At 47.7% G+C, this 27,516-nt stretch overlaps 1 protein-coding gene across 1 annotated transcript; it reads right to left on the bottom strand.

Annotated features, from left to right (window-relative positions):
- Positions 1 to 240: 240 nt before the first annotated feature.
- LOC142257297 (uncharacterized) lies at positions 241 to 21,962 on the bottom strand. Its single transcript, XM_075329454.1, has 8 exons — positions 21,882 to 21,962; positions 17,391 to 17,468; positions 10,250 to 10,374; positions 8,252 to 8,428; positions 8,046 to 8,169; positions 7,897 to 7,964; positions 7,593 to 7,695; positions 241 to 2,930 (listed from the first exon to the last, which is right to left on the bottom strand). The coding sequence occupies exons 3-8, from the start codon at positions 10,325 to 10,327 to the stop codon at positions 1,762 to 1,764; spliced, it is 1,719 nt and encodes a 572-aa protein (XP_075185569.1). The 5' UTR covers positions 10,328 to 10,374; positions 17,391 to 17,468; positions 21,882 to 21,962; the 3' UTR covers positions 241 to 1,761.
- Positions 21,963 to 27,516: the final 5,554 nt, after the last annotated feature.

Raw genomic sequence — 27,516 nt, 5'->3', positions numbered from 1 at the left:
AACAAAGGACGATGGATTAAATTATTGTCTAAATTGTGCTTACCTTCGGCTACATTGAGATCTGCTTTCATCTTGAGTCTGTTGAGTTTCTTTTTCTTGTTTATAGAAAAGCTTTATGGTACCATGGTAAATCACTGAATCAAATAAAACAGAGGGGAGAAAGGCTATGTTCCATTTTTCTGGAGAAAAAAAACTACAAAATTTTGGTATAAAAAAATAGTTTAATTAAGAGAGTATTGTACAAGATATAAAGCAATATAACAGATAACAAAATTATACAAAGGATGTAAACATACAAATCATATAAAAGACAACCGAACAATCACTTAACGGGATCCTGATCACCGACTGTGGCCGATACGTTCCGGTCTGATGGGCGTCGCTGGTCTCGGGTCCGATGCCTCCTCTATCCTTGCAATTGCCATCCTCCTTCTTGCTTTGTGTGAATGACGCGTCCTACATTATCCAAACAGTGCCCTCCATTGCGCTCCTGCATACTTATCTCTTCCATGCTGAGGGCAGAACAAAATATTGTAGTGCACATGCGTGGGCGTTCTTTGACCTTTCCCCGTGCCTGCGCACTACAGTAGTTTGCTCTGCTCTCAGCATGGCAGAGAGAAGTGCGAGTGCTCAGGAGCGCAACAAAGGACATGATGGATGACAAAAGGCACGTCATCCACACGAAGTAGGAAGGCGATCGCAAGCATAGAGGAAGTGCCACACATCGGACTGGACCACCCCGCAAGCGAGTAAATGACAAGTTACCTTTAAAGGGATTGTTCCGTTTTAGAAACTATTGGTCCCCAAATGGAAATTATTTAAAAAAAACAAACAAAAAACCACACTTTACTCATTGTCCTCAGATTCGGCATTTTGCTTCTGCAGCTGCTGCCGGTGTCTATCTTTGTATCAGCCTCACAATTTTGGCCATGTAGACTGATCACCCTGCTCAAATCACAAACTGGCTGCTCCACTGTCCACATGGTACAAGCACTGCAGCACTACAAGAGTTGGGTGGCCAACACTGGGCATCAATGCTGCCTTCGAGCGATGAGGGCCAACAATGAGCATCAATGCTACATCCAAGAGCTGGGTAGCCAACACTGGGCATCAATGCTGCCTTCAAGAGATGGGGACCAACACTGAGTGCCAATACTGCCTTCGAGAGCGCTTGGGGCCAACACTGAGCATCAATGCTGCCTCTAAGAACTGGGGCCCAACACTGGGCATCAATGCTGCCTCCATAAGCTGGGGGACAACACTGGGCATCAATTCTGCCTCCAGGAGCTGTGGATGAACTCTGTGCATGAATATTGCCTCCCACCTAGACTTTTTAAAATGAGTTGAGTTTCCTTATCACAGTTGCCAGATACACACGGATTTTAGGAATCAGATATTGTCCTGTCACAGTGCACCTTCTTTCTGTGGTGGCCAGATCTTTTATACAGTTAGTCCTTGGATACATCCAATTCATTTTTACACATTTATTGTCCCATAATTTCTTTTGTAGGACAAGGGGGCTTTACCTTGAAAGCAACTGTTGCATTTTTTTCTGGTACGGCTTCTGAATGAAACAAAAAAAACAAACAAAAAAAACCAAAAAAAAAGCTTCTTCCCTGTGCGAGTTCTTTGTTTAAAACTATTTGAGTTTTGGGCACAACATTCCCTACATTACAGAGATTAAAATGTTTCTCCTATGTTACTTATTTCATGTCCAATTAGAACTGAGTTTTGCATAAAACACTTTTCACGTAGAGATTGTTAAAGTGGCTTCTCCCCTGTGTGAATTTTCAGATGTCTAACAAAAGAAAATTTGTGAACAAAGCGTTTTCCACATTCTGAACATGAATATGGCTTCTCTCCTGTGTGAGTTTTTTGATGTTTAAAAAGATTTGATTTGTGGATAAAACATTTTCCACATTCTGGACATGAAAAGGTTTCTCCTGTGTGAGTTCTCTGATGTTCAATTAGAATTGACTTTTGGCTAAAACACTTTCCACACACAGTACATGAGTATGGCTTCTCCCCTGTGTGAATTCTTTGATGTCTAATAAGCTGTGATTCCCAAATAAAACATTTTCCACATTCTAAACAAGAAAATGGTTTCTCCCCTTTTTGGGTTTTTAGATGTGTAACAAGCTGTGATTTTGAATAAAAACATTTTCCACAATCTGAACATGAAAATGGCTTCTCCCCTTTGTGAGTTTTCAGATGTGTTACAAGCTGTGATTTCCAACAGAAACATTTTCCACATTCTGAACATGAAAATGGTGTATCCCCTTTGTGAGTTTTTAGATGTGTAAAAAGATTTGATTTCCTAGTAAAACACTTTCCACATTCTGAACATGAGAATTGCTTCTCCCCTGTGTGAATTATATGATGTCTAACAAGATCTGATTTCTGTGTAAAACATTTCCCACATTCTGAACATGAAAATGGCTTCTCCCCTGTATGAGATTTCAGATGTGCAACAAGCTGTGATTTCCAACTAAACCATTTCCCACATTCTGAACATGAATATGGCTTCTCCCCAGTGTGATTGCGTTGATGTGCAAGAAGCTTTGATTTCCAGGTAAAACATCGTCCGCATTCTGAACATGAAAATGGCTTCAACCCAATGTGAGTTTTTAGATGTTCGCTAAGCCGTGATTTCCATTTGAAACATTTCCCACATTCTGAACATGAATATGGCTTCACCCCTGTCGGAGCTCTTTGCTGTTTAACAGCCTTTTTCTGTCTATTTTGGTCAATGTTCTGTGATGAATCAGGACCTAAGACCAGTTTACCGGAATTAAATGACAGATCTTGAATGTGAAGGGCTGAGGGTATATCTGGGGTAATGGCGTGCGCTTCATATTTTTGATGTATATCATGATTATCTGCTTTAAAATCTGAAGACCGTTGTGCTTCCAAACTTCTTGTATAGCCATCTACCAGAACAAAATAAAAATAAATTGATTTTTAAACATTTTAATAATAGAACTAACATTTAGATATTACAAGAATTATTAATAAACTGGAAAACCTTTTTAATATTGATGAAATATTCTTACTGGTTACAATGCTGCATACACCAACACCTCTTACATTTAGTAGCAGTTGTGATGGACATTGCAGCTTTCTCCCATTCACTTAATATCCCATTATTTAACTAAAGTAAATCTTAAAGGGGTTTTCCAAGTTTTTCACGAAAGTCTGCAGTCACACTATTTACCAACAGACTTGTGAATTCAGTGTCAGTGCGGAGACCGAGCGTTCATGTGTGATATGGATACTTCTGGTCACAATCAGACTAGACATGCAAGGTCTCACTCAATACAAGTGAATTCAGCGAGAACGCGCACGTCTAGTCGGAATGTGATGGGGATTTTGCATATTGCATACTTAAGGTCACATGAATGCTCAGTCTTGAAGCCAGCAGCGGAGAATCCTTACAGCGCGCGATTTGATGATTCAAAAGTCTGCCGTCACAGGAAATGGTATTGTGTGCACATACCCTTACTTCTCCTGTGAGGCTCAGCCAAAGCCTATACTGCAACCCTGTGGGTGGTTATTTGTCCTTCCTCATTCTCGGGTCCTCTACCAGAGGCCTGGGAGTTTGAGGGTTCTGCGCAGGATCTTAGTTGTTCCCAGCACTGCACTTTTCTGGACACAGAGCTCAGATGTTGCTCCTGGAATCTGTTGCAGCTATATTTCCAACTTAGGGGTCACTGCTCCAAGTGCTCCTATCACCACTGGAATCACTGTTAACTTCACCTTCCACATCTTCTCCAGTTGTTCTTTAAGGCCCTGGTATTTCTCCAGCTTCTCATATTCCTTCTTTCTGATGTTACTGTCATTAGGCACTGCCACATCTATTATCACTGCTGTCTTCTGACCCTTGTCTACTATCACGATATCTGGTTGGTTAGCTACCACTTGCTTATCCGTCTGGATCTTGAAGTCCCACAGGATTTTAGCCCTTTCATTCTCCACCACTTTTTCTGGGGTCTCCCACCTGGACGTAGGGGGACTTAGCCCATACACTGTACAGATATTCCTGTATATAATTCCCGCTATTTGGTTGTGGCGTTCGGTGTACGCTGTTCCTGCTTGCATTTTGCATCCTGCCACTATATGTTGGATTGTTTCCGTGGTTTCTTTACATAGTCTACACCCTGGGTCTTGTCTTGTGTGGTAGATCCCTGCTTTTATGGATCTGGTACTTAGCGCCTGCTCTTGTGCTGCTATGATTAGTGCCTCTGTGCTGTCCTGGAGTCCAGCTTTCTCCAGCCATTGGTAGGATTTCTTCATGTCGGCCACCTCCATTATCTGTCTATGGTACATCCCATGCAGCGGCTTGTCTTGCCATGGCACTTCATGTTCTTGTTCTTCCTTTTCGGACTGTTGTTGTTGCTGTCTTAGGCTCTCCTTCAGCATTTCATCTTTTGGTGCCATTTTTCTGATGTATTCCTGGATACTTCTTGTTTCATCCATGATGGTGGCTTGGACGCCTATCAAGCCTCGACCACCCTCCTTTCTGTTGGTATACAATCTTTGGGTGTTTGACTTGGGGTGGAGACCACCATGCATTGTGAGGAGCTTCCGGGTCTTCACATCTGCAGCTTCCAGTTCTTCTTTTGGCCAGCACACTATGCCAGCAGGGTATCTGATAACTGGCAGAGCGTATGTATTGATGGCGCGGATCTTATTCTTCCCATTGAGATGGCTCTTTAGGACCTGTCTTACCCTTTGATGGTATTTGGATGTTGCTGCTTTCCTTGCCTCCTCATCGTGGTTACCGTATCCCTGTGGGATGCCAAGGTACTTGTAGCAGGTTTGTACATCTGCTATGTGCCCAGCCGGTAGTTCTACTCCATCAGTCTTTACTACCTTGCCTCTCTTTATGACCAGCCGGCCACACTTCTCCAGTCCGAAGGACATCCCAATGTCTTCGCTGTATATCCTGGTCAGGTGGATCAGTGAACTGATGTCTCGTTCATTTTTCGCAAACAGCTTGATGTCATCCATGTAGAGTAGGTGGCTGATGATGCTTCCACTCTTGAACTTGTATCCATAGCCAGACTCTGTTATTATCTGACTGAGGGGATTTAAGCCTATGCAGAATAGCAATGGGGATAGTGCATCACCTTGGTATATGCCACATTTGATGGACACTTGTGCTAGTTGCCTTGAGTTGACTTCCAGTGTTGTCCTCCATAGCCCCATTGAGTTGCTGAGGAAAGTTCTTAATTTCCTATTGACATTGTAAAGAGCCAAGCATTCACAGATCCATGTGTGTGGCATTGAGTCATAGGCTTGCCTATAGTCAATCCAGGCTGTGCTGAGATTGGTCTGTCTGGATCTCGAGTCTTGAGCGACTGGTCTATCCACTAGCAGCTGGTGCTTAGAGCCTCTGGTGTTGTTCCCAATGCCTTTCTGAGCTGGATTCATGTACCGATTCATGTGGTTCTGTAGCTTGGTGGCTATGATGCCTGACAGGAGTTTCCATGTCGTTATAAGGCAGGTTATTGGACGATAGTTGGATGGAATTGTTCCTTTACAAGGGTCCTTCATGATCAGCACTGTTCTTCCTTGTGTTAGCCAAGCTGGGTGGGCAAGAGGATATATATATATATATATATATATATATATATATATATATATATATATATATATATATATATATATATATATATATATATATATATATATATATATATATATATATATATATATATATATATATATATATATATATAAAAAAATCATATAAGCCACCAGCAGTTGCATGTTCAAGCCCTATTGAGGCCTACATAACCCGCATTCCCATTCAAAAACAAGTAACAATGTGAACAGCATTGACATATTTTGCATTATAGTGTTCGTAAATGTCCAGTATATCAGAATAAAAAATTATTTTCAAACAGTACTGTATAGACCAAAAAGTAAAAAGATATAGAAAAGCCAAAATTGCCTTTTTTTGGTTGACACCTACATAAAAAAATACATTAAACAAAGCAATCAAAATGTTCTATCTACCCCAAACCTCAAAAAAAATTACAAAACTATGAGGCTATTTTACCCTACTTGAAATTTGTATTCCTGTTTTTCAATACATTATTTTATAAAATGAATTGTGTTATTCAAAACTACACTTCGGCCTGCAAAAAAAATTAAACCATTGACAACAAAACCCCAAAAGTTACTCTCTAGGAAGAAACTAAAGTACCAAAACAAAATATATCCGGGTCTAAAAGAGTTACACAAATGTTGTCTGAGGCCTAAAACACACTTCCGCAAAAAAAAACGTCCGTATGACACGGTCCATTTTTCGGGTCCGTGTTCTGTATTTTTGGGGCGTTTCTCCGGTACGTATGGCATCCGTGTGATGGCGTATGCGAGCCGTGTGTACGTGTGGAATGTTCGTATTGACATAAAATACGTACGTGTGCTGTCCGTTTTTTCAGATCCGTATTCTTACCCAATTAACGATTTCAATCATTCATCATGAGATCCTGGTGTTGTTGTTTGCCTTCAATTGACCTGATAGATTGGAAACAAGTGTTTCCAATTTTGTGATGAAATACGGACACTGACGATACGTGCTGAACACGGACATACTCCGTGCGCAGTTCGTGCAGGCACGGACGATAGACTAAAGCGGGTCCGTGCCTGCGTGCTGCCGGCCAAAAAACGGACATGTCGTCCGTGGAGAAAAGCGCACACACGTATTTACCACACGGACACACGTTCCGTGTGATTTTACGTGTGTGTACCATCTTCCATTGAATAACAGGTGTCTCCGTGTGTACGTGTCTCCGGTACGTGCAAATACGTACCGCACACGTACAAATTACACGGATGTGTGTTGCGGGTCTGAACTCTTTCTTGGACATTATTTTCTCCCGGTGCCCCATAAATATGGATACTTGCCTCGGACAAGTGGGTATGTTTACTTTTTATGGGAAAAGAATATCTCTAGTGGTGACAAAGGATCAAATGTGTTGAAATCCAAGAAGTCGGATACTTATTTTCCTGAACATCAATCATCAAGAGAGAATCAGGCAGCAATAATAGACGATGGCTTGTTGGCCAATGATGGGGAAATTGACAGGTTTTGACAATTACTGACGTATCTGAGCAATACCGGAGGACATGATCACTGGTAAGCTCGAACACCTGACTGCAAAACCAGTCAACACAATGCACTGCCCAAACACACAAAGTCTGACCGAGACGGCTCTTCTATGAATTCCAACGTGAATCTACCTCTCAGGTACTTCCTCCTGATGAGCAAAATTACTGACACCCAGAGCAGTAATCTCCATTCTCTCCTGTTATTTAGATTTAGATCTTCATGTTCTGTATTCTATTAATTGGATTCTTAATCACAAAATTTGAAAAATACTTTCACTGATCAGAAATGACAGGGGATGATAAAGAAATTGGCAGCGGCCACAAGCATAAAATTCATGTCAAGCTGTATATTATCAACCGTATTATAAATATACAACCTGTAATAATCAGCTATGGCAATATCATATTTCTTCTCAGTCAGGGAATGAGAAGAATGTGTGACTTGTGTGTGTTATTGGGTGGTCTGTACTCACCGGGGCGGTGATCTGTAGGAATCTCCTCGTTACTCCGCTGATCGCCCCTCACATTCCTCTCTGGAGAATTAATATTGTTCAGATCTTTATCCGGATCCAAAAGCTGCAAAACAAAATATTGTAAAAGTCCCCGGGAATAATGGAGATAAGATCCGGACATGTGAGGTCTGTGGTCAGCTGTGATCCTGCCGTCTCCACCGCTCTCATTACACAAGTATAAAACATCTAATACTGGAGGAGAAAACAAGACTGAACACAAGGAGGTCACAGCCGTCTACACCTCATAGGGGAGATCTCCATCTACCTGAGGATCCTGTGGAGGAGGAGGAGGAGCGGGACATCTCTCTGGGGTCGTCCTCGTACTGGAGAGACCTGCAGGAGACACAGACAGGACGGACATCATTATTACATACAGATAATTATAGGCCGGGTGTATTCAGTCCTGTCTATTACCTGGTGATGTGCGGGGCTGGGGCTCCTCCATCATCACCTCCTTGTACCGCTCCTTGTGTCCTTCTAGATACTCCCACTCCTCCATGGAGAAATAGATGGTGACGTCCTGACACCTTATAGGAACCTGACAACACAATGATACCGTCATCACCCAGAATCCTCCAGTGCCGTCCTGTATAATGTCCCAGCATTCCCAGCAGCGTCACCTCTCCAGTCAGCAGCTCAAGCATCTTGTTGGTGAGTTCTAGGATCTTCTGGTCATTGATGTCCTCATGTATCCGGGGGTGAGGTGGAGGCCCCGGGATTGGGCTCAGGGTTCCTCCCCGTCCTTCAGACACAGGGGCCTGACAGCGATCACTAGAGGTCTTCACTACTGTGTAATCCTGAGCATGGAGACATTAATAATATCACTACAGACATTTCCAGAGTCCATCACCTCCCCGGTCATATCCTCTGCTGTTCCCATAGATAATGATGTAATGTGATGACATCAGAGCCTCTCACCTCCCCGGTCATATCCTCTGTTATCCCCATAGATAATGATGTAATGTGATGACATCAGAACCTCTCACCTCCCCGGTCATATCCTCTGTTATCCCCATAGATAATGATGTAATGTGATGACATCAGAACCTCTCACCTCCCCGGTCATATCCTCTGTTATCCCCATAGAGAATGATGTAATGTGATGACATCAGAGCCTCTCACCTCCCCGGTCACATCCTCTGTTATTCCCATAGATAATGATGTAATGTGATGACATCAGAGCCTCTCACCTCCCCGGTCATATCCTCTGTTATTCTCATAGATAATGATGTAATGTGATGACATCAGAGCCTCTCACCTCCCCGGTCATATCCTCTGTTATTCCCATAGATAATGATGTAATGTGATGACGTCAGAACCTCTCACCTCCCCGGTCATATCCTCTGTTATTCCCATAGATAATGATGTAATGTGATGACATCAGAGCCTCTCACCTCCCCGGTCATATCCACTGTTATTCCCATAGATAATGATGTAATGTGATGACATCAGAGCCTCTCACCTCCCCGGTCATATCCTCTGTTATTCCCATAGATAATGATGTAATGTGATGACATCAGAGCCTCTCACCTCCCCGGTCATATCCTCTGTTATTCCCATAGATAATGATGTAATGTGATGACATCAGAGCCTCTCACCTCCCCGGTCATATCCACTGTTATTCCCATAGATAATGCTGTAATGTGATGACATCAGAGCCTCTCACCTCCGCGGTCATATCCTCTGTTATTCCCATAGATAATGATGTAATGTGATGACATCAGAACCTCTCACCTCCCCGGTCATATCCTCTGTTATTCCCATAGATAATGATGTAATGTGAGGACATCAGAACCTCTCACCTCCCCGGTCATATCCTCTGTTATCCCCATAGATAATGATGTAATGTGAGGACATCACAGCCTCTCACCTCCCCGGTCATATCCTCTGTTATCCCCATAGATAATGATGTATTGTGATGACATCAGAACCTCTCACCTCCCCGGTCATATCCTCTGTTATTCCCATAGATAATGATGTAATGTGATGACATCAGAACCTCTCACCTCCCCGGTCATATCCTCTGTTATCCCCATAGATAATGATGTATTGTGATGACATCAGAGCCTCTCACCTCCCCGGTCATATCCTCTGTTATTCCCATAGATAATGATGTAATGTGATGACATCAGAGCCTCTCACCTCCCCGGTCATATCCTCTGTTATTCCCATAGATAATGATGTAATGTGATGACATCAGAACCTCTCACCTCTCCAGTCATATCCTCTGTTATTCCCATAGATAATGATGTAATGTGATGACATCAGAGCCTCTCACCTCCCCGGTCATATCCACTGTTATTCCCATAGATAATGATGTAATGTGATGACATCAGAGCCTCTCACCTCCCCGGACATATCCACTGTTATTCCCATAGATAATGCTGTAATGTGATGACATCAGAGCCTCTCACCTCCCCGGTCATATCCTCTGTTATTCCCATAGATAATGATGTAATGTGATGACATCAGAACCTCTCACCTCCCCGGTCATATCCTCTGTTATTCCCATAGATAATGATGTAATGTGATGACATCAGAGCCTCTCACCTCCCCGGTCATATCCTCTGTTATTCCCATAGATAATGATGTAATGTGATGACATCAGAACCTCTCACCTCTCCAGTAAGATGGAAGATTATCTCCAGGGTGAGATGTAACATCCTCTCTGCCATCTTGTCTCTGTTCTTATTCATCCTTCATGGGGGAATAAGGAAAAATCTCTTATATGGAATGTTGGAACCTAAATGAAAAGAAGAGAAAATGACAAAACAAATTCATAGTAAAAATCAGAATTACTGGATAAAATATTGGAAACATTTCAGGAAATATAAATCTGTAGATGCTGTATCTCTTATGTATATAGAGTGGAACATAACTTAAAGGGAACTACAAGTAACACAAATCAGAGACCAAGGATGAACAATTACAGATTTACATACCTGCCAGGCTCCGCGTGATTGACAGGTCTCTTCCTATGGTTAGGGACAGGTACGATGGACATGAAGGCTATTCTCAAATTTGATAAATGTAGAATTATAAAAAGGACTTTTTTTTAAAAATAAAAATAAAAAAAAAGTAGGCTAAGACTATGTGCGCGTTTTTCGAGTGTGTTTTTGGGCTCAAAACTGCATGACTTTGCTTCCCCAGCAAAGTTTATGAGTTTTCTTTTTTGCTGTCCGCACACAACTTTTTTTTTTTTTAGCTGCGTTTTTGAGCTGGGAAAAAAAAAAATAAAAATAAAAAATGGTCATGTCAATTCTTTTGTGTGTTTTCCACCCATGCAATGCATTGGAAAAAATTCAGCAGAACGCAGAAATCAAAAACGTAGCTAAACACTGCCAAAAACGCACCAAAACGCAGTAAAAACGCATGCATATTTGACGCGGGTGCGTATTTAGCTGCCAAAAATCCTGCATCATTGTGGTCACAAAAAAGGCAACGTGCGCACATAGGCTATGTGCGCACGTTGCGTACAGTTCACTGCAGAAATTTCTGCAGCGATCTGAAGAGCACATGTGCGCTTTAAATCGCTGCAGAAATGTCCGTAGTGAAGCCGATTCCATGCGCTCTGCCTGCAGCTCCTCCCATAGACAGAGCAGGGACTGCCGGCAAAGCGCATGGAAGAAGTGACATGTCACTTCTTTTTACGCAGCGCTTCGGCAGTAGCCGAAGTGCTGCGCTCTAAAACGCCACGTGCGCACGGCCCCTGCACAATCTCCATAGACTGTGCAGGGAACGCAGAACGCATGCAGTTACGCTGCGCTACAAAGCGCAGCGTAACTGCATGTATTTACGCAACGTGGGCACATAGCCTTAGCCTTACATGGTGGTAATTATGAGGACATTTATTGAAGCAGCGTGCTCGCCTTCCTCTGGCAGCATATGTGGTCCTTCCTTCAGCATCCCATTAACACCCCTGATGAAGCACAGGCGAAACCCATGTTGGGGATGATAAAGAAGAGGACAACGGAGGAGCTACTTTGATGAACTGAACGTAGTGTAGCCTTAGTTGGATTTTGGGATAATTTACTTTACAGAAAAGACCTCATTCTGTCTGGCCCCTGTCATAATATCATCTTTTCTACATTTATGGTCTAGCTGCCATTTCAATCTCCGATTTTCATTGCCGTTTCTCTGTATATTGGTGCTCAGTGGTGTAGCGGCCACTCGAACGGTTTTCTGCGTTGCATGTGGATGTGTTTTACCAATAAAGCTGCTTAAAAAAAATTTATTTTACCAATTCCTTGAGGTTTCCAGCTTGATTTTAGGTTGAGCTTTCAGTGGTTAAGCCGCTAACACAATATATATTTATATAGACAGATTGTGTTTGGTATAACTCTTTGACATCTTGGAGAAAACCACCACATTAAGGCCTATGGAAGTAGAATGAGAAGGTAAAAAAGTGGCGGAAGGTGGAGGGGGCAGATACTTTCCTTTATAGATCGGGAGCTTTTCCAGGCATATTAATTAGGCGGCTTTAACACATCAGGTTTTTGCAGTGCGGCTCAATCTGGCTCAAAAACCTATGCAACGGATGCGGCAAAAAAAAAAGGATGCGTTGCACAAGTTTTTCCATGCGGCCCTTCTGTTTTTTGACGGATGTGGTTTGATACTGAGCATGCGCAGTGCAAAAAACCGCATCCGGTCGCCGAATGCGGTTTTTGCCGCAGGACGCCGCATCCGGCGTCCATAGCCTTGTATTGTAAATTGCGCCGCATTGCGCCGGATCCGGCGTGATGCGTTTTTTTCGCCGCACAATAAAACGTGTCAGGCAACGTTCCATCCGGCCGCCACATGGGCTAAATATGCCGCATCCGGCAAAAACCGGACGCAACGCAAGGCGGCACAATACGGCGATAATGCAAGTCTATGCGAAAAAAAACGCAACCGGCGGCCGAAAAAAAAGGTTGCGTTTTCTCTGCAAAGCGCCGGATTGTGCCGCTCTGCAAAAAAAGGAAGTGTGAAAGCAGCCTTAAGCAGAAGTGTGAATACAGCCATAATCTGCCAGTGTTTTCTTCACTCTTTCCTCACAGTTCAGGATGCTTTGCATATAATAATAATTTTTATTTCCATAGCTCTAACATAGTCCCTGAATAGGGTCCGTTTTTGTATTGATTTTTTTTTTTTGCAGAAGTGATATAATACAAATAAAATGTATTAACCATTTTTAAATTTTTCAACGCATGTGAAAATGTCAGACCTGTGTTTTTTTGCTGTTTGTTTTTTGTAAAATAATGTACGTATTTAGAAGCTGGGCCCTATGTGTCTATGGGGAGGTTCTTTTTTTCTCCTTCAATACTAATTAATAACAGCTGTTTTGTATCCAATCAATTATCTTTCTGATTGAATACTAAACTTCTGGGGCCATAGGTAAAGTGTGTGTCTTTGTATGGTTTTTATGTCTATGAGTAATGACTGAGGTCCAAAATGCGTAAGCGGGGCTAAAGGCTCAAAGTATACGTTCATTTTCTTGTTAGAATTTAATGTTTTAATAAAGGAATAATTTTATGAAGAACGGATGCCAGATCTATTTATCTATTTTCTTCATCAGCAGAGAGTTGGTACTGCGAGGAGCTGCTGATAAGTCTTTGGCTTTACCCAGAGAGAAACGAGATAGGATAATGAAACTTTACATTTATTCCACATCCTCTCCACTGATGACAACACACTTCTTACATCGGTATTCCCAGTTCTGTAAACCTAGCAAAAAGAAGGATTTCGGTTGTGCCTCAAACAAGGCATCCGTAGCAGCCATGGCATCAGAAATGGGGTGAAATTTGGTACACTTGAGGTGTTTCTTTAGGTTTAGAAACAGATGATAGTTGGAGGGAGCTAGATCTGGTGAATAAGGTGGGTCGTCAACCAGCTGGAAGCCCAGCACTGACAGTTTACCATGGAGGCATTGTCTTGCAGGAACAAGATTCCTTTGGACAGCTTGCCACGCCTTTTGGCCTTCAGAGCTGCCTTCACTTGGTCCAAATGTTCAATGTAATACCTTGCATTGATGGTAGAACCCTTTTGAAGGTAGTCCACTAGCAGCACTCCCTACTTTTTCCAGAATACAGACGCCATCACCTTAGTGGCTGATTTTTGTACCCTGAACTTCTTTGGACGAGGAGAACCACTTTGCCTCCACTCTTGACAGCGCCTTGTTTTCATGGTCATACAAATAAATTCAGGTCTCATCCATACTAACCAGTCCATTCAGGAAGCTCTAATCAGTCTGGAAACGCTGACAAATAGAGAGGGACGTTCACTCGCTGCTTCTCTGATATGTTGTCAGACATTTGGGGACCCACTTTGCAGATCGTTTCCTCATGTCCAAATGTTCATGGATAATGACACAAACACGTTCACGGGAAATCCCCATGATGTCTGCTATTGCTTTAGCTAAAATTCATTGATTCTCCAGTATGAGGTTGTGCACAGCATCGACGATCTCCAGAACAACAACCACTCTCGGGCGTCTAGGACGTTCCTCATCACTGGTGCTGAAGTGGCCTATTTTACATTTGGCAACCCATTGCCATTGAAGGGCATTGATGTGTCGGTTTTTCTATTGCAGCTTTTCCAAAGCAGTTCCTTGCTGAGTGATCAGCTGCACTTACTAAGTAGTCACACCCTTCAGCTTTAAATAGTGGTTTATCCCAGCAATCCGTGCTGAAGATACAAGTTTTTTGGTCTCTAGCCGCTTTTGAGGAAGGTTCTGCAGTTCAAGCTCCTGTGCTCAGGCTATATCCTTTTGGTTGTTTTTTTTTTCCCAGTTTGTCTTTACTTCCCTGGTGTGTTGTTAGTGCAGTGGTGAGGTCTAGTGAACCCCACCTGCCCCTCACTAGTCGGGGCTACTATAGGGTCTTTCAAGGGTCTCAGGTTCCTGTTCGGTGACAGTTGCGGAGACTCTATATGGACAGGTGAGGAAAGGAGGGACAGCTGCACATGAGGTGGGGAGGTGCCCACCTACCCCTCTCACTAGTTCCAGGGCCTAGTGTTGTTTTTGAGTCCCCGGTGCCCCCCTTCTCTTGTGTATTTTTGTTGTGCATCAGATGCACTTAGTTCTCAACACACCTCGCCACTCTTGCTACACCCAGCAAGCGTGACAGTGGAGCATAGTGAGGAGGAGCTAGTGAGCCACGACATTAGATGCTGCAGCGAGGTCAAGAAGAATCAGAAGGCATCACTGACCATTAAGGAATATGCCCAGGATCAGGACCTACTGCGTCTTGGACACGGCGGGTCCTGACCTGTGGGCCGCAAGTTTCGTCCGCAGGACACCGCAGCTGCCCGTGCCCAGTTGCGGTCTGTGTCTTCTGTTCTCCCTGCGAGGATGCTTGCGACTCCGCAGCAAACAATTGACATGCTGCAGCTCAGGAAGCCGCATTGCAGGTCAGTTATTGCTACGGGAAAAACAAGCACAGTGGGCATAGGATTTCTAGAAATCTCCTCCACTGTGCTTGCACTGTACAACGCAACGTTTTGTAGGCAGCATTAACACGCTGAATCCAAAACTCTGCAAACACTGATCGTGGGCACATACCCTTATAGACTTTAGTAAGAGTAGTTTCAGTAGAGTCTAAGGAGTGAAAACCGGATTGTATAAGGGTCAAAAAGCAAATTACCTGAGATAGCGTATTAGAAGTTTAGAGATGAAGGGGAGATTTGAGACCGGTCTGTAGTTAGCAGCACAGTTTAGGTCAATGGATTTTTTTTTTTTTTTAAGTAATGGGTGTATGCTGGCTGCTGTTTTAAAGAGAAGGCAAAGACACCAGAGAGAGAGAAGGTTAAATATTTTAGTTAAGCGAGTGGTGACAGACGGGGAAAGGGATTGAAGGAGATGTGAGGGAATAGGGTCACTGGTGCAAGGAGTGGGGCGTGAAGATGCGAGGAGCTGGGTAACTTCTGTCTCCGGTTCAAAACCAGAAAATTAGCTGGATGAAATGCAGGGGGGGAAAGAGAATGCGTGGTATTAGGAGACTGAGAGGAAATTCTTTCTTTGAAATAATTGACCAGATCATCAATGTTGAGTTTGGTGGTTGGGGTAGGCACTCTTGGACAGAGAAGAGAATGAAAAGCTCTATTCATTTAGAATTACTGGATAGTGAGATTATGAGTGGGGTGAAATCACTTGTTTGGAGAGGTGAAGGTTAGAGTTCTATGTTATAACCACGTCACAACTTCCGCTCTACATGTATGGCACAAGTCAGAAGCGGGTGTGTGGAGCAATGAGCTTAGGCTGCTTTCACACCTCCGGTTTCTGCAATGTGGCACAATCCGGCACTTTGCAGGAAAAACGGAACCGTTTTTTTTTGCTGCCGGTTGCGTTTTTCCTTCATAGACTTTAATTAGTGCCGCATGGGCTCGCGTTCCGTCCGTTTTTTGCCGCATGCGGCAGATTTAGCCGATGCGGCGGCCGGAACGTTCCCTGGCACGTTTTTTGCTCCAGCAAAAAAAAACGCATCTGGCCAATGCGGCGCTTTTTCCAATTCATCCCTAATGGATGCCGGATGCGGCAAAAACCGCATCCGGTTTTTGCCACTGCGCATGCGCAGTAGCATGCCGCAAGCGGCAAAAACCGGACCGGCCGCATGTAAAAAACTTATGCAAAGGATGCGGTGTTTTCACCACATCCGTTGCATAGGCTTCACAGCCGGATTGAGCCGCACGGCTCAAACCGGATGTGTGAAAGCAGCCTTAGGCGGGCTTTGCACGCTGCGACATCGGTAACAATGTGTTACCGATGCTGCAGCGATAGTCCCGCCCCCGTCGCACGTGCAATATCTAGTGAAAGCTGCCGTAGCGATTATTCGCTACGGCAGTTTCACACGCACATACCTGACGTGCGACGTCCCTCTGGCCGGCGACCCGCCTCCTTCCTAAGGGGGCGGGTCGTGCGGCGTCACACGGCAGGCGGGCAATTGAAGTGGAGGGGCGGAGATGAGCAGGATGTAAACATCCCGCCCACCTCCGTCCTTCTCATTGCAGCCGGCGGCAGGTAAGGTGATATTCCTCGCTCCTGCGGCTTCATACACAGCGATGTGTGCTGCCGCAGGAGCGAGGAACAACATCGCACCTGTCGCTGCAGCGGCATTATGGAAATGTCGGAGGCTGCAGCGATGATACGATAACGACGCTTTTGCGCTCGTTCATCGTATCAAAAAGGTTTTACACGTTGCGATATCGACTGCGACGCCGGATGAGCGTCACTTTCGATTTGACCCCATCGACATCGCACGTGCAATGTCGCAACGTGCAAAGCCGCCCTTACTCCATACCCGGCAGTTAATGGTTGTGTATTAGAGCCAGGACCTGCTGCTAACAGTTGTGGGAGGAGCAGCGGTCCGCCCACAATTAACCTGTGAAATCCTGCTGTCACATACCGATAGCAGGATTTAACACACGCTGTCATGGGGGTGTGCCATTTCAACCCCTTCACAACCTTGGACATACCTGTACGTCCAAGGCCATGTCTGTACCTTTAATGCAGGGGTTGTACAGCAAGGCTGCATTATTCCCCACACATATCGGCTGATCAAAAGTCCATCCGAGCCTGTTAACTAGCTAAAACCCGCTGTCATTCAACGTTCATGTCTTGTAGACTGTGAGCCATCATGGGCAGGGTCCTCGCTCCTCCTGTACCAGTTTGTGCCTTGTATTCTTTATGATTATTGTAATTGTCCCTATTATGTACACCCTTTTCATATGTAAACTGTCATGGAATAAATGGCGCTATAATATTAAATAATAATAATAATGACTCACTTCCTGTGAATGTCAGCTGAGGTTCGCCATCCACAGGAGATCAGCAGAAGCGCGGACAGTATAGGCTTCTCGTAGGGACTAGTAAAATCAATAAAAAAAAAAAAAAAGTTTTAAACCCCCCTTTTGCCCCATTGAAAATAAAACTTTTACAAAAAAATAAAATAAAAACAGGTGATCAAAACATCTCAACTACACAAGAATTGAGTCATTAAAGGGAACCTGTCATCAGGAATTTGGCTTTCAACCTAAACGTTTCCCCCTCTGCAGCTCCTGGGCTGCATTCTAGGAAGGTTTTTGTACTTTTTGTGCCCCTTTTTAAACCAAAATAAACACTTTATAAACTTGTACCTTTCTGTTTGAAAATCTTGTTAATTTTCCATGGGGGCGGGCCGTGTGGCGTCCGTTGCTGTAGCTTACGCCGCCCCCCATGCTCCAAATCATGCCTCATAACGCCGCCCACTGCGCCGAGGTCCCGTGCACGCCGGGACACCTAGTGACGTGGTCGCATGCACGAGAGTATGGGCGGCGCTGTGATTGCATCGCAAGTGCGCGCCCATACTCTCGTGTGCGCGCTCTCCCCTCTGTACGTCGCTCAGATCCTCTGCTTCTCCTGTGCTCCGCTCCTCCCATCTATTTCCTGCTGCAGGGTACGATGGGAAGGAGGTGACGTCGGGCCGGCGCAGAACGCTGGAGGCAGTGGGGGAGAGCGCGCACACGAGAGTATGGGCGCGCACTTGCGATGCATTCACAGCGCCGCCCATACTCTCGTGCCTGCGACCACGTCACTAGGTGTCCCGGCGTGCACGGGACCTCGGCGCAGTGGGCGGCGTTATGAGGCATGATTTGGAGCATGGGGGACGGCGTAAGATACAGCAACGGACGCCACACGGCCCGCCCCCATGGAAAATTAACAAGATTTTCAAACAGAAAGGTACAAGTTTATAAAGTGTTTATTTTGGTTTAAAAAGGGGCACAAAAAGTACAAAAACCTTCCTAGAATGCAGCCCACGAGCTGCAGAGGGGGAAACGTTTAGGTTGAAAGCCAAATTCCTGATGACAGGTTCCCTTTAAAAACATAAGCTCAAGAGACACAAAATAAGCCAACACTGAGCTCCAGATCCCAAAAAAATGAGAACGCTACGGGTCTAGGAAAATGGCGCCAAAAGCGCTACTTTTTTACATTTTGTTTTTACCAATAAAATAAAACTAAGTTTGTTGTATATGAACTCGTACCTATCTGAGACATCATATGGACAGGTCAATGAACTCGTACCTATCTGAGGCATCATACGGACAGGTCAATAAGCTCGTACTGACCTGAGGCATCATACGGACTGGCCAATGAACTCGTACTGAACTGAGGATCATACGGACAGGTCAATGAACTCGTACCTATCTGAGCCATCATACAGACAGGTCAATGAACTCGTCCCGACCTGAGGCATCACACGGACAGGTTAATGAACTCGTCCCGACCTGAGGCATCATACGGACAGGTCAATGAACTCGTACCGACCTGAGGCATCATACGGACAGGTCAATAAACTCGTACCGACCTGAGGCATCATACGGACAGGTCAATAAACTCGTACCGACCTGAGGCATCATACGGACAGGTCAATGAACTCGTACCGACCTGAGGCATCATACGGACAGGTCAGGATTACCATATAGTGAACACGGCAAATAAAAAAACCAAACAAAGCAATCGCACTTTTTTGCGATTTAACCACACTTGTAATATTTTTGCCGGTTTCCACTACACTATATGGTAAATCTAATGGTTTCATTCAAAAGTACAACTCGTCCTGCAAAAAACAAGCTCTTATATGGCATGACTGATGGAAAAATAAAAAAGCTACGGCTCTCAGAAGAAGGGGAGCAACGAGCATACAACTGCTGGTTATGAGTCCTGAGCCTGGTACTGCGCTCATCACTAATTATTAGGGTGCGTTTACATGAGCCATATGACTTGCACGACTCTCGCATCGCAACACCTGATGCGGCCGCACACTCTCCTGACAAGAGCGTCTCAGCTGTACAGAAATACATGCAGCAGATCCGCTCCTGTCTGGATGATTCTGAAGCGAGAGTGTTATGAGTCATACGGTTTGTGTTAGCGCTCCCTAAGGCTATGTGCGCACGTTGCGTTCAGTCACTGCAGAAATTTCTGCAGCGATCTGAAGAGCACACGTGCGCTTCAAATCGCTGCAGAAAATGTCCGTAGTGAAAAAAAAAAAAAAAAGACGATTCCATGCGCTCTGCTGCAGCTCCTCCCATAGACAGAGCAGGGGCTGCAGGCAGAGCGCACGGAAGAAGTGACATGTCACTTCTTAGAACGCGCGCTTCGGGCAGCAGCCGAAGCGCTGCGCTCTAAGACGCCACGTGCGCACGGCTCCTGCATAATCTTCATAGATTATGCAGGGGACGCAGGACACATGCAGTTACGCTGCGCTACAAAGTGCAGCGTAACTGCATGTAATTACGCAACGTGCGCACATAGCCTTAGGCTGGTTTCACACATCAGATTTTTGGCATCAGGCACAATCCGTTGAAAAAACGGATCCGTCGCATTAGTTTTTTTCCATCCGTTTTTCAACAGATCCATTGTGATACTGAGCATGCTCAGTTTAAAAAAAACGCAATCCGTCGCTGTATTGCGTTTTTTGCCGTATTACAACGGATCCGGCGCCTATAGGCTTCCATTATACAACACGCCGGACGGCACCAGATCCGTCGGCGTCCTTTTTTTTTTTGTTTTTCAACAACAAACTTTACTCTTTCACATTTTTTTTCCAGGCACAAACCGGATTGTGCCTGCTGCGACGAATCCGGTGACAAAACTGGAAACTGACGGATCAGGCAAAAAAACGGATCAGTCTCATTTTTCCCCTTCTGGCGAGAGGTTTTTTTTCCCCAGAAGTGAACTTACATATGTTCTGGGCATGCCCAGAAACAAAAAACGAATCCGTCGCCTGATTCAGTTTTATTTACAGATGGCGACGGATCCGGCGCCCATAGGCTACCATAGTAAGAAAACAGACAGCGCCAGATCCGCCCCAATCCGTTTTTTTTTTTGCAGGACACAAAAAACGGTGTATGCTGCGTTCCTTCCGGCAGCCACACAAATTTCGACGGATCCGGCGCATGTCTGATCAAAACGCAAGACCATGCGGCACAATCCGGCTCACAAACAACACTATGAGGGAAAAACGAATCCAGCGCCGGATCTATGTGTTTCAAAAAACGCTGGATTCTGCATGATGGCAAAAAGTGATATATGAAAGAGGCTGTACATGGTGCGTCCTATCCAGCGGCCACACAGACTTTTGCCGGATCCGGGCACACCGGATGAAACGCAACACCATGTGGCACAATCCGGCGCTAATACAAGACTATGGGGGAAAAACGGACCGCCGGATTGTGCCTGATGCTAAAAAACTGATGTGTGAAAGCAGCCTTAGGGTACTTTCACACTTGCGTTGTTTTTTTTTTGGCGCAATCCGCTGTCTTGGGAAACAGCGGAATCCGTTAACGGATTCCGTTGTTTCCCATAGACTTGCATTGATGACGGATTGTGCCAAAAGTACCTGCGTTGCTTCCGTTGGCCGATGCTCCGTTGCTTCCGCCAAGCGGAAGCAACGCAGAATGTAACGTTAAATGCTTGTGTCAAAATGACGCCAACCAACGGATTCCGTTGGTTCCGTTAAAATTTATAATGGTTCCCTATGGTAGCGGATTCCGTTGCTAAGTGCTTAACAACGGAATCCGCTGCTGGATTCCGCTAATTTATTCTGAGCATGCCCAGAATGAAAAAAAATAAAAAAAGAAATAAAACAGAGCCGACGGATTCCGTTAGACGGACGCCTAACGGACACCAAACGGATGCAACGGTCCGTTATTTCACAGGAATCAGCTAACGGATTCCTGTGAAATAACGGACCCGTTGCATCCGTTGACACCACAAAAATAACGGATGCGTCAAAACGACGCAACGGACCCAGCGGATTCAACCCAACGCAAGTGTGAAAGTACCCTTACCGACAAAAAAAAACAAAAAAAAAACCACACACACGAGAGAGCGACAACAGAGACATACACACAGACAGGACGACCGGAAGGAGACGACTCCTCGGCCATGTCTGACACAGCTGAGGTAAAATGAAAGCTGAGCTCTGATTGGTTTCTCTGGATAAGACAGCTGAGCTCTGGTTGCTGGGGTAAAAAACTGCTGCACTGATTAGTTGCTGTGGTAACATTAGAGCTGAGCTCTGATTGGCTGCTGATAATACTGATGGCTGAGGCCCTACAGGCGCCATCCTGTACAAAGACCACACAGGGAATCAGCGTCAGGAGATAATGGCGGACACCGAGTACGGAGCCGCCGCCATCAGCTCCGCACCGCGAGGAGACACCGCAGAACATCCAGCAAATGCCAGAGAGGAGAAAACCGAGGAGACCGGAGCCTCGGAGAATACATCACGCACTGACCTGCACCTCAGAGCCGGCACCGCCTGTGCTCACAGGACCTGCGTGACGTCACCGTCATGTGATCAGTCACATGGTCAGGGGCTGCTGCAGGGACCGAGGAGGGGAACCGTGCACCTGTAATGAGTGGAGCTGTAAGCGCGCGCACGTGTAATGTGCACAGAGCCACTTGTGTAATGTGCACTTGTAATTAGCGTGAAGCGCCGCCGTATGTGTGTAATGGGAGTGGCGCGCCGCCGTATGTGTGTAATGGGAGTGGAGCGCGCCGTATGTGTGTAATGGGAGTGAAGGGGCGCCGTATGTGTGTAATGGGAGTGGAGCGTCGCCGTATGTGTGTAATGGGAGTGGAGCGTCGCCGTATGTGTGTAATGGGTGTGGAGCGCCGCCGTATGTGTGTAATGGGAGTGGAGCGCGCCGTATGTGTGTAATGGGTGTGGAGCGGCGCCGTATGTGTGTAATGGGTGTGGAGCGGCGCCGTATGTGTGTAATGGGAGTGGAGCGGCGCCGTATGTGTGTAATGGGTGTGGAGCGGCGCCGTATGTGTGTAATGGGAGTGGAGCGCGCCGTATGTGTGTAATGGGAGTGGAGCGCCGCCGTATGTGTGTGATGGGAGTGGAGCGCCGCCGTATGTGTGTAATGGGAGTGGAGCGGCGCCGTATGTGTGTAATGGGCGTGGAGCGGCGCCGTATGTGTGTAATGGGTGTGGAGCGTGCCGTATGTGTGTAATGGGAGTGGAGCGTCGCCGTATGTGTGTAATGGGAGTGGAGCGTCGCCGTATGTGTGTAATGGGAGTGGAGCGGCGCTGTATGTGTGTAATGGGAGTGGAGCGGCGCCGTATGTGTGTAATGGGAGTGGAGCGGCGCTGTATGTGTGTAATGGGAGTGGAGCGGCGCTGTATGTGTGTAATGGGAGTGGAGCGGCGCTGTATGTGTGTAATGGGAGTGGAGCGGCGCCGTATGTGTGTGATGGGAGTGGAGCGCCGCCGTATGTGTGTAATGGGAGTGGAGCGGCGCCGTATGTGTGTAATGGGAGTGGAGCGGCGCCGTATGTGTGTAATGGGAGTGAAGGGGCGCCGTATGTGTGTAATGGGAGTGGAGCGGCGCCGTATGTGTGTAATGGGAGTGAAGGGGCGCCGTATGTGTGTAATGGGAGTGGAGCGGCGCCGTATGTGTGTGATGGGAGTGGAGCGGCGCCGTATGTGTGTAATGGGAGTGGAGCGGCGCCGTATGTGTGTAATGGGAGTGGAGCGGCGCCGTATGTGTGTAATGGGTGTGGAGCGGCGCCGTATGTGTGTAATGGGAGTGGAGCGCCGCCGTATGTGTGTAATGGGAGTGGAGCGGCGCCGTATGTGTGTAATGGGTGTGGAGCGGCGCCGTATGTGTGTAATGGGAGTGGAGCGTCGCCGTATGTGTGTAATGGGAGTGGAGCGCCGCCGTATGTGTGTAATGGGTGTGGAGCGCCGCCGTATGTGTGTGTAATGGGTGTGGAGCGCCGCCGTATGTGTGTGTAATGGGTGTGGAGCGCCGCCGTATGTGTGTGTAATGGGTGTGGAGCGCCGCCGTATGTGTGTAATGGGAGTGGAGCGCCGCCGTATGTGTGTAATGGGAGTGGAGCGCGCCGTATGTGTGTAATGGGTGTGGAGCGCGCCGTATGTGTGTAATGGGTGTGGAGCGCCGCCGTATGTGTGTAATGGGAGTGGAGCGCGCTGTTTGTAATGGCAGTGGAGCGCCGCCGTATGTGTGTAATGGCAGTGGAGCGCCGCCGTATGTGTGTAATGGGTGTGGAGCGCCGCCGTATGTGTGTAATGGGCGTAGAGCGTGCCGTATGTGTGTAATGGGAGTGCAGCGCGCTGTTTGTAATGGGTGTGGAGCGCCGCCGTATGTGTGTAATGGGAGTGGAGCACGCTGTTTGTAATGGGTGTGGAGCGCCGCCGTATGTGTGTAATGGGTGTGGAGCGCCGCCGTATGTGTGTAATGGGTGTGGAGCGGCGCCGTATGTGTGTAATGGGAGTGGAGCGCCGCCGTATGTGTGTAATGGGAGTGGAGCGGCGCCGTATGTGTGTAATGGGTGTGGAGCGGCGCCGTATGTGTGTAATGGGAGTGGAGCGCCGCCGTATGTGTGTAATGGGTGTGGAGCGGCGCCGTATGTGTGTAATGGGAGTGGAGCGTCGCCGTATGTGTGTGATGGGTGTGGAGCGGCGCCGTATGTGTGTAATGGGTGTGGAGCGCCGCCGTATGTGTGTGTAATGGGTGTGGAGCGCCGCCGTATGTGTGTGTAATGGGTGTGGAGCGCCGCCGTATGTGTGTAATGGGAGTGGAGCGCCGCCGTATGTGTGTAATGGGAGTGGAGCGCGCCGTATGTGTGTAATGGGAGTGGAGCGCCGCCGTATGTGTGTAATGGGTGTGGAGCGCCGCCGTATGTGTGTGTAATGGGTGTGGAGCGCCGCCGTATGTGTGTGTAATGGGTGTGGAGCGCCGCCGTATGTGTGTGTAATGGGAGTGGAGCGCCGCCGTATGTGTGTAATGGGAGTGGAGCGCCGCCGTATGTGTGTAATGGGAGTGGAGCGCGCCGTATGTGTGTAATGGGTGTGGAGCGCGCCGTATGTGTGTAATGGGTGTGGAGCGCCGCCGTATGTGTGTAATGGGAGTGGAGCGCGCTGTTTGTAATGGCAGTGGAGCGCCGCCGTATGTGTGTAATGGCAGTGGAGCGCCGCCGTATGTGTGTAATGGGTGTGGAGCGCCGCCGTATGTGTGTAATGGGCGTAGAGCGTGCCGTATGTGTGTAATGGGAGTGCAGCGCGCTGTTTGTAATGGGTGTGGAGCGCCGCCGTATGTGTGTAATGGGAGTGGAGCACGCTGTTTGTAATGGGTGTGGAGCGCCGCCGTATGTGTGTAATGGGTGTGGAGCGCCGCCGTATGTGTGTAATGGGTGTGGAGCGCCGCCGTATGTGTGTAATGGGCGTAGAGCGTGCCGTATGTGTGTAATGGGAGTGGAGCGCGCTGTTTGTAATGGGTGTGGAGCGCCGCCGTATGTGTGTAATGGGAGTGGAGCGCGCTGTTTGTAATGGGTGTGGAGCGCCGCCGTATGTGTGTAATGGGAGTGGAGCGCCGCCGTATGTGTGTAATGGGTGTGGAGCGCCGCCGTATGTGTGTAATGGGAGTGGAGCGCCGCCGTATGTGTGTAATGGGAGTGGAGCGCCGCCGTATGTGTGTAATGGGAGTGAAGCGGCGCCGTATGTGTGTAATGGGAGTGAAGCGGCGCCGTATGTGTGTGATGGGAGTGGAGCGCGCCGTATGTGTGTAATGGGTGTGGAGCGCCGCCGTATGTGTGTAATGGGAGTGGAGCGCGCCGTATGTGTGTAATGGGAGTGGAGCGGCGCCGTATGTGTGTGATGGGAGTGGAGCGCTGCCGTATGTGTGTAATGGGTGTGGAGCGGCGCCGTATGTGTGTAATGGGAGTGGAGCGCGCCGTATGTGTGTAATGGGAGTGGAGCGGCGCCGTATGTGTGTGATGGGAGTGGAGCGGCGCCGTATGTGTGTGATGGGAGTGGAGCGCCGCCGTATGTGTGTAATGGGAGTGGAGCGGCGCCGTATGTGTGTGATGGGAGTGGAGCGCCGCCGTATGTGTGTAATGGGAGTGGAGCGGCGCCGTATGTGTGTGATGGGAGTGGAGCGGCGCCGTATGTGTGTAATGGGAGTGGAGCGGCGCCGTATGTGTGTAATGGGAGTGGAGCGGCGCCGTATGTGTGTAATGGGAGTGGAGCGGCGCCGTATGTGTGTAATGGGAGTGAAGGGGCGCCGTATGTGTGTAATGGGAGTGAAGGGGCGCCGTATGTGTGTAATGGGAGTGAAGGGGCGCCGTATGTGTGTAATGGGAGTGGAGCGGCGCCGTATGTGTGTAATGGGAGTGAAGGGGCGCCGTATGTGTGTAATGGGAGTGGAGCGGCGCCGTATGTGTGTGATGGGAGTGGAGCGGCGCCGTATGTGTGTAATGGGAGTGGAGCGGCGCCGTATGTGTGTGATGGGAGTGGAGCGGCGCCGTATGTGTGTAATGGGTGTGGAGCGGCGCCGTATGTGTGTAATGGGAGTGGAGCGCCGCCGTATGTGTGTAATGGGAGTGGAGCGGCGCCGTATGTGTGTAATGGGTGTGGAGCGGCGCTGTATGTGTGTAATGGGTGTGGAGCGGCGCCGTATGTGTGTAATGGGAGTGGAGCGTCGCCGTATGTGTGTGATGGGTGTGGAGCGGCGCCGTATGTGTGTGATGGGTGTGGAGCGGCGCTGTATGTGTGTAATGGGAGTGGAGCGCCGCCGTATGTGTGTAATGGGTGTGGAGCGCCGCCGTATGTGTGTGTAATGGGTGTGGAGCGCCGCCGTATGTGTGTGTAATGGGTGTGGAGCGCCGCCGTATGTGTGTGTAATGGGTGTGGAGCGCCGCCGTATGTGTGTAATGGGAGTGGAGCGCCGCCGTATGTGTGTAATGGGAGTGGAGCGCGCCGTATGTGTGTAATGGGTGTGGAGCGCCGCCGTATGTGTGTAATGGGAGTGGAGCGCGCTGTTTGTAATGGCAGTGGAGCGCCGCCGTATGTGTGTAATGGCAGTGGAGCGCCGCCGTATGTGTGTAATGGGTGTGGAGCGCCGCCGTATGTGTGTAATGGGCGTAGAGCGTGCCGTATGTGTGTAATGGGAGTGCAGCGCGCTGTTTGTAATGGGTGTGGAGCGCCGCCGTATGTGTGTAATGGGAGTGGAGCACGCTGTTTGTAATGGGTGTGGAGCGCCGCCGTATGTGTGTAATGGGTGTGGAGCGGCGCCGTATGTGTGTAATGGGAGTGGAGCGCCGCCGTATGTGTGTAATGGGAGTGGAGCGGCGCCGTATGTGTGTAATGGGTGTGGAGCGGCGCCGTATGTGTGTAATGGGAGTGGAGCGCCGCCGTATGTGTGTAATGGGTGTGGAGCGGCGCCGTATGTGTGTAATGGGAGTGGAGCGTCGCCGTATGTGTGTGATGGGTGTGGAGCGGCGCCGTATGTGTGTAATGGGTGTGGAGCGCCGCCGTATGTGTGTGTAATGGGTGTGGAGCGCCGCCGTATGTGTGTGTAATGGGTGTGGAGCGCCGCCGTATGTGTGTAATGGGAGTGGAGCGCCGCCGTATGTGTGTAATGGGAGTGGAGCGCGCCGTATGTGTGTAATGGGTGTGGAGCGCGCCGTATGTGTGTAATGGGTGTGGAGCGCCGCCGTATGTGTGTAATGGGAGTGGAGCGCGCTGTTTGTAATGGCAGTGGAGCGCCGCCGTATGTGTGTAATGGGTGTGGAGCGCCGCCGTATGTGTGTAATGGGCGTAGAGCGTGCCGTATGTGTGTAATGGGAGTGCAGCGCGCTGTTTGTAATGGGTGTGGAGCGCCGCCGTATGTGTGTAATGGGAGTGGAGCACGCTGTTTGTAATGGGTGTGGAGCGCCGCCGTATGTGTGTAATGGGTGTGGAGCGCCGCCGTATGTGTGTAATGGGTGTGGAGCGCCGCCGTATGTGTGTAATGGGCGTAGAGCGTGCCGTATGTGTGTAATGGGAGTGGAGCGCGCTGTTTGTAATGGGTGTGGAGCGCCGCCGTATGTGTGTAATGGGAGTGGAGCGCGCTGTTTGTAATGG

The sequence above is a fragment of the Anomaloglossus baeobatrachus genome, chromosome 1 (genome assembly GCF_048569485.1).
Source record: "Anomaloglossus baeobatrachus isolate aAnoBae1 chromosome 1, aAnoBae1.hap1, whole genome shotgun sequence".
Taxonomy (NCBI): domain Eukaryota; kingdom Metazoa; phylum Chordata; class Amphibia; order Anura; family Aromobatidae; genus Anomaloglossus; species Anomaloglossus baeobatrachus.
Note: the sequence above shows the minus strand (reverse complement) of the source record. Positions and strands in the feature narration are given on the sequence as shown.

Excerpts from the sequence above, each read along its gene's own strand:
- LOC142257297 (XM_075329454.1), bottom strand. The coding sequence starts at position 10,327 with ATGAATAAGAACAGAGACAAGATGGCAGAGAGGATGTTACATCTCACC. Across the intron at positions 7,696-7,896 it reads CTCCTCCACAGGATCCTCAG|CTTTTGGATCCGGATAAAGA; the intron begins GTAGATGGAGAT and ends TTTGTTTTGCAG. Across the intron at positions 2,931-7,592 it reads TCCTACAGATCACCGCCCCG|ATGGCTATACAAGAAGTTTG; the intron begins GTGAGTACAGAC and ends TTGTTCTGGTAG.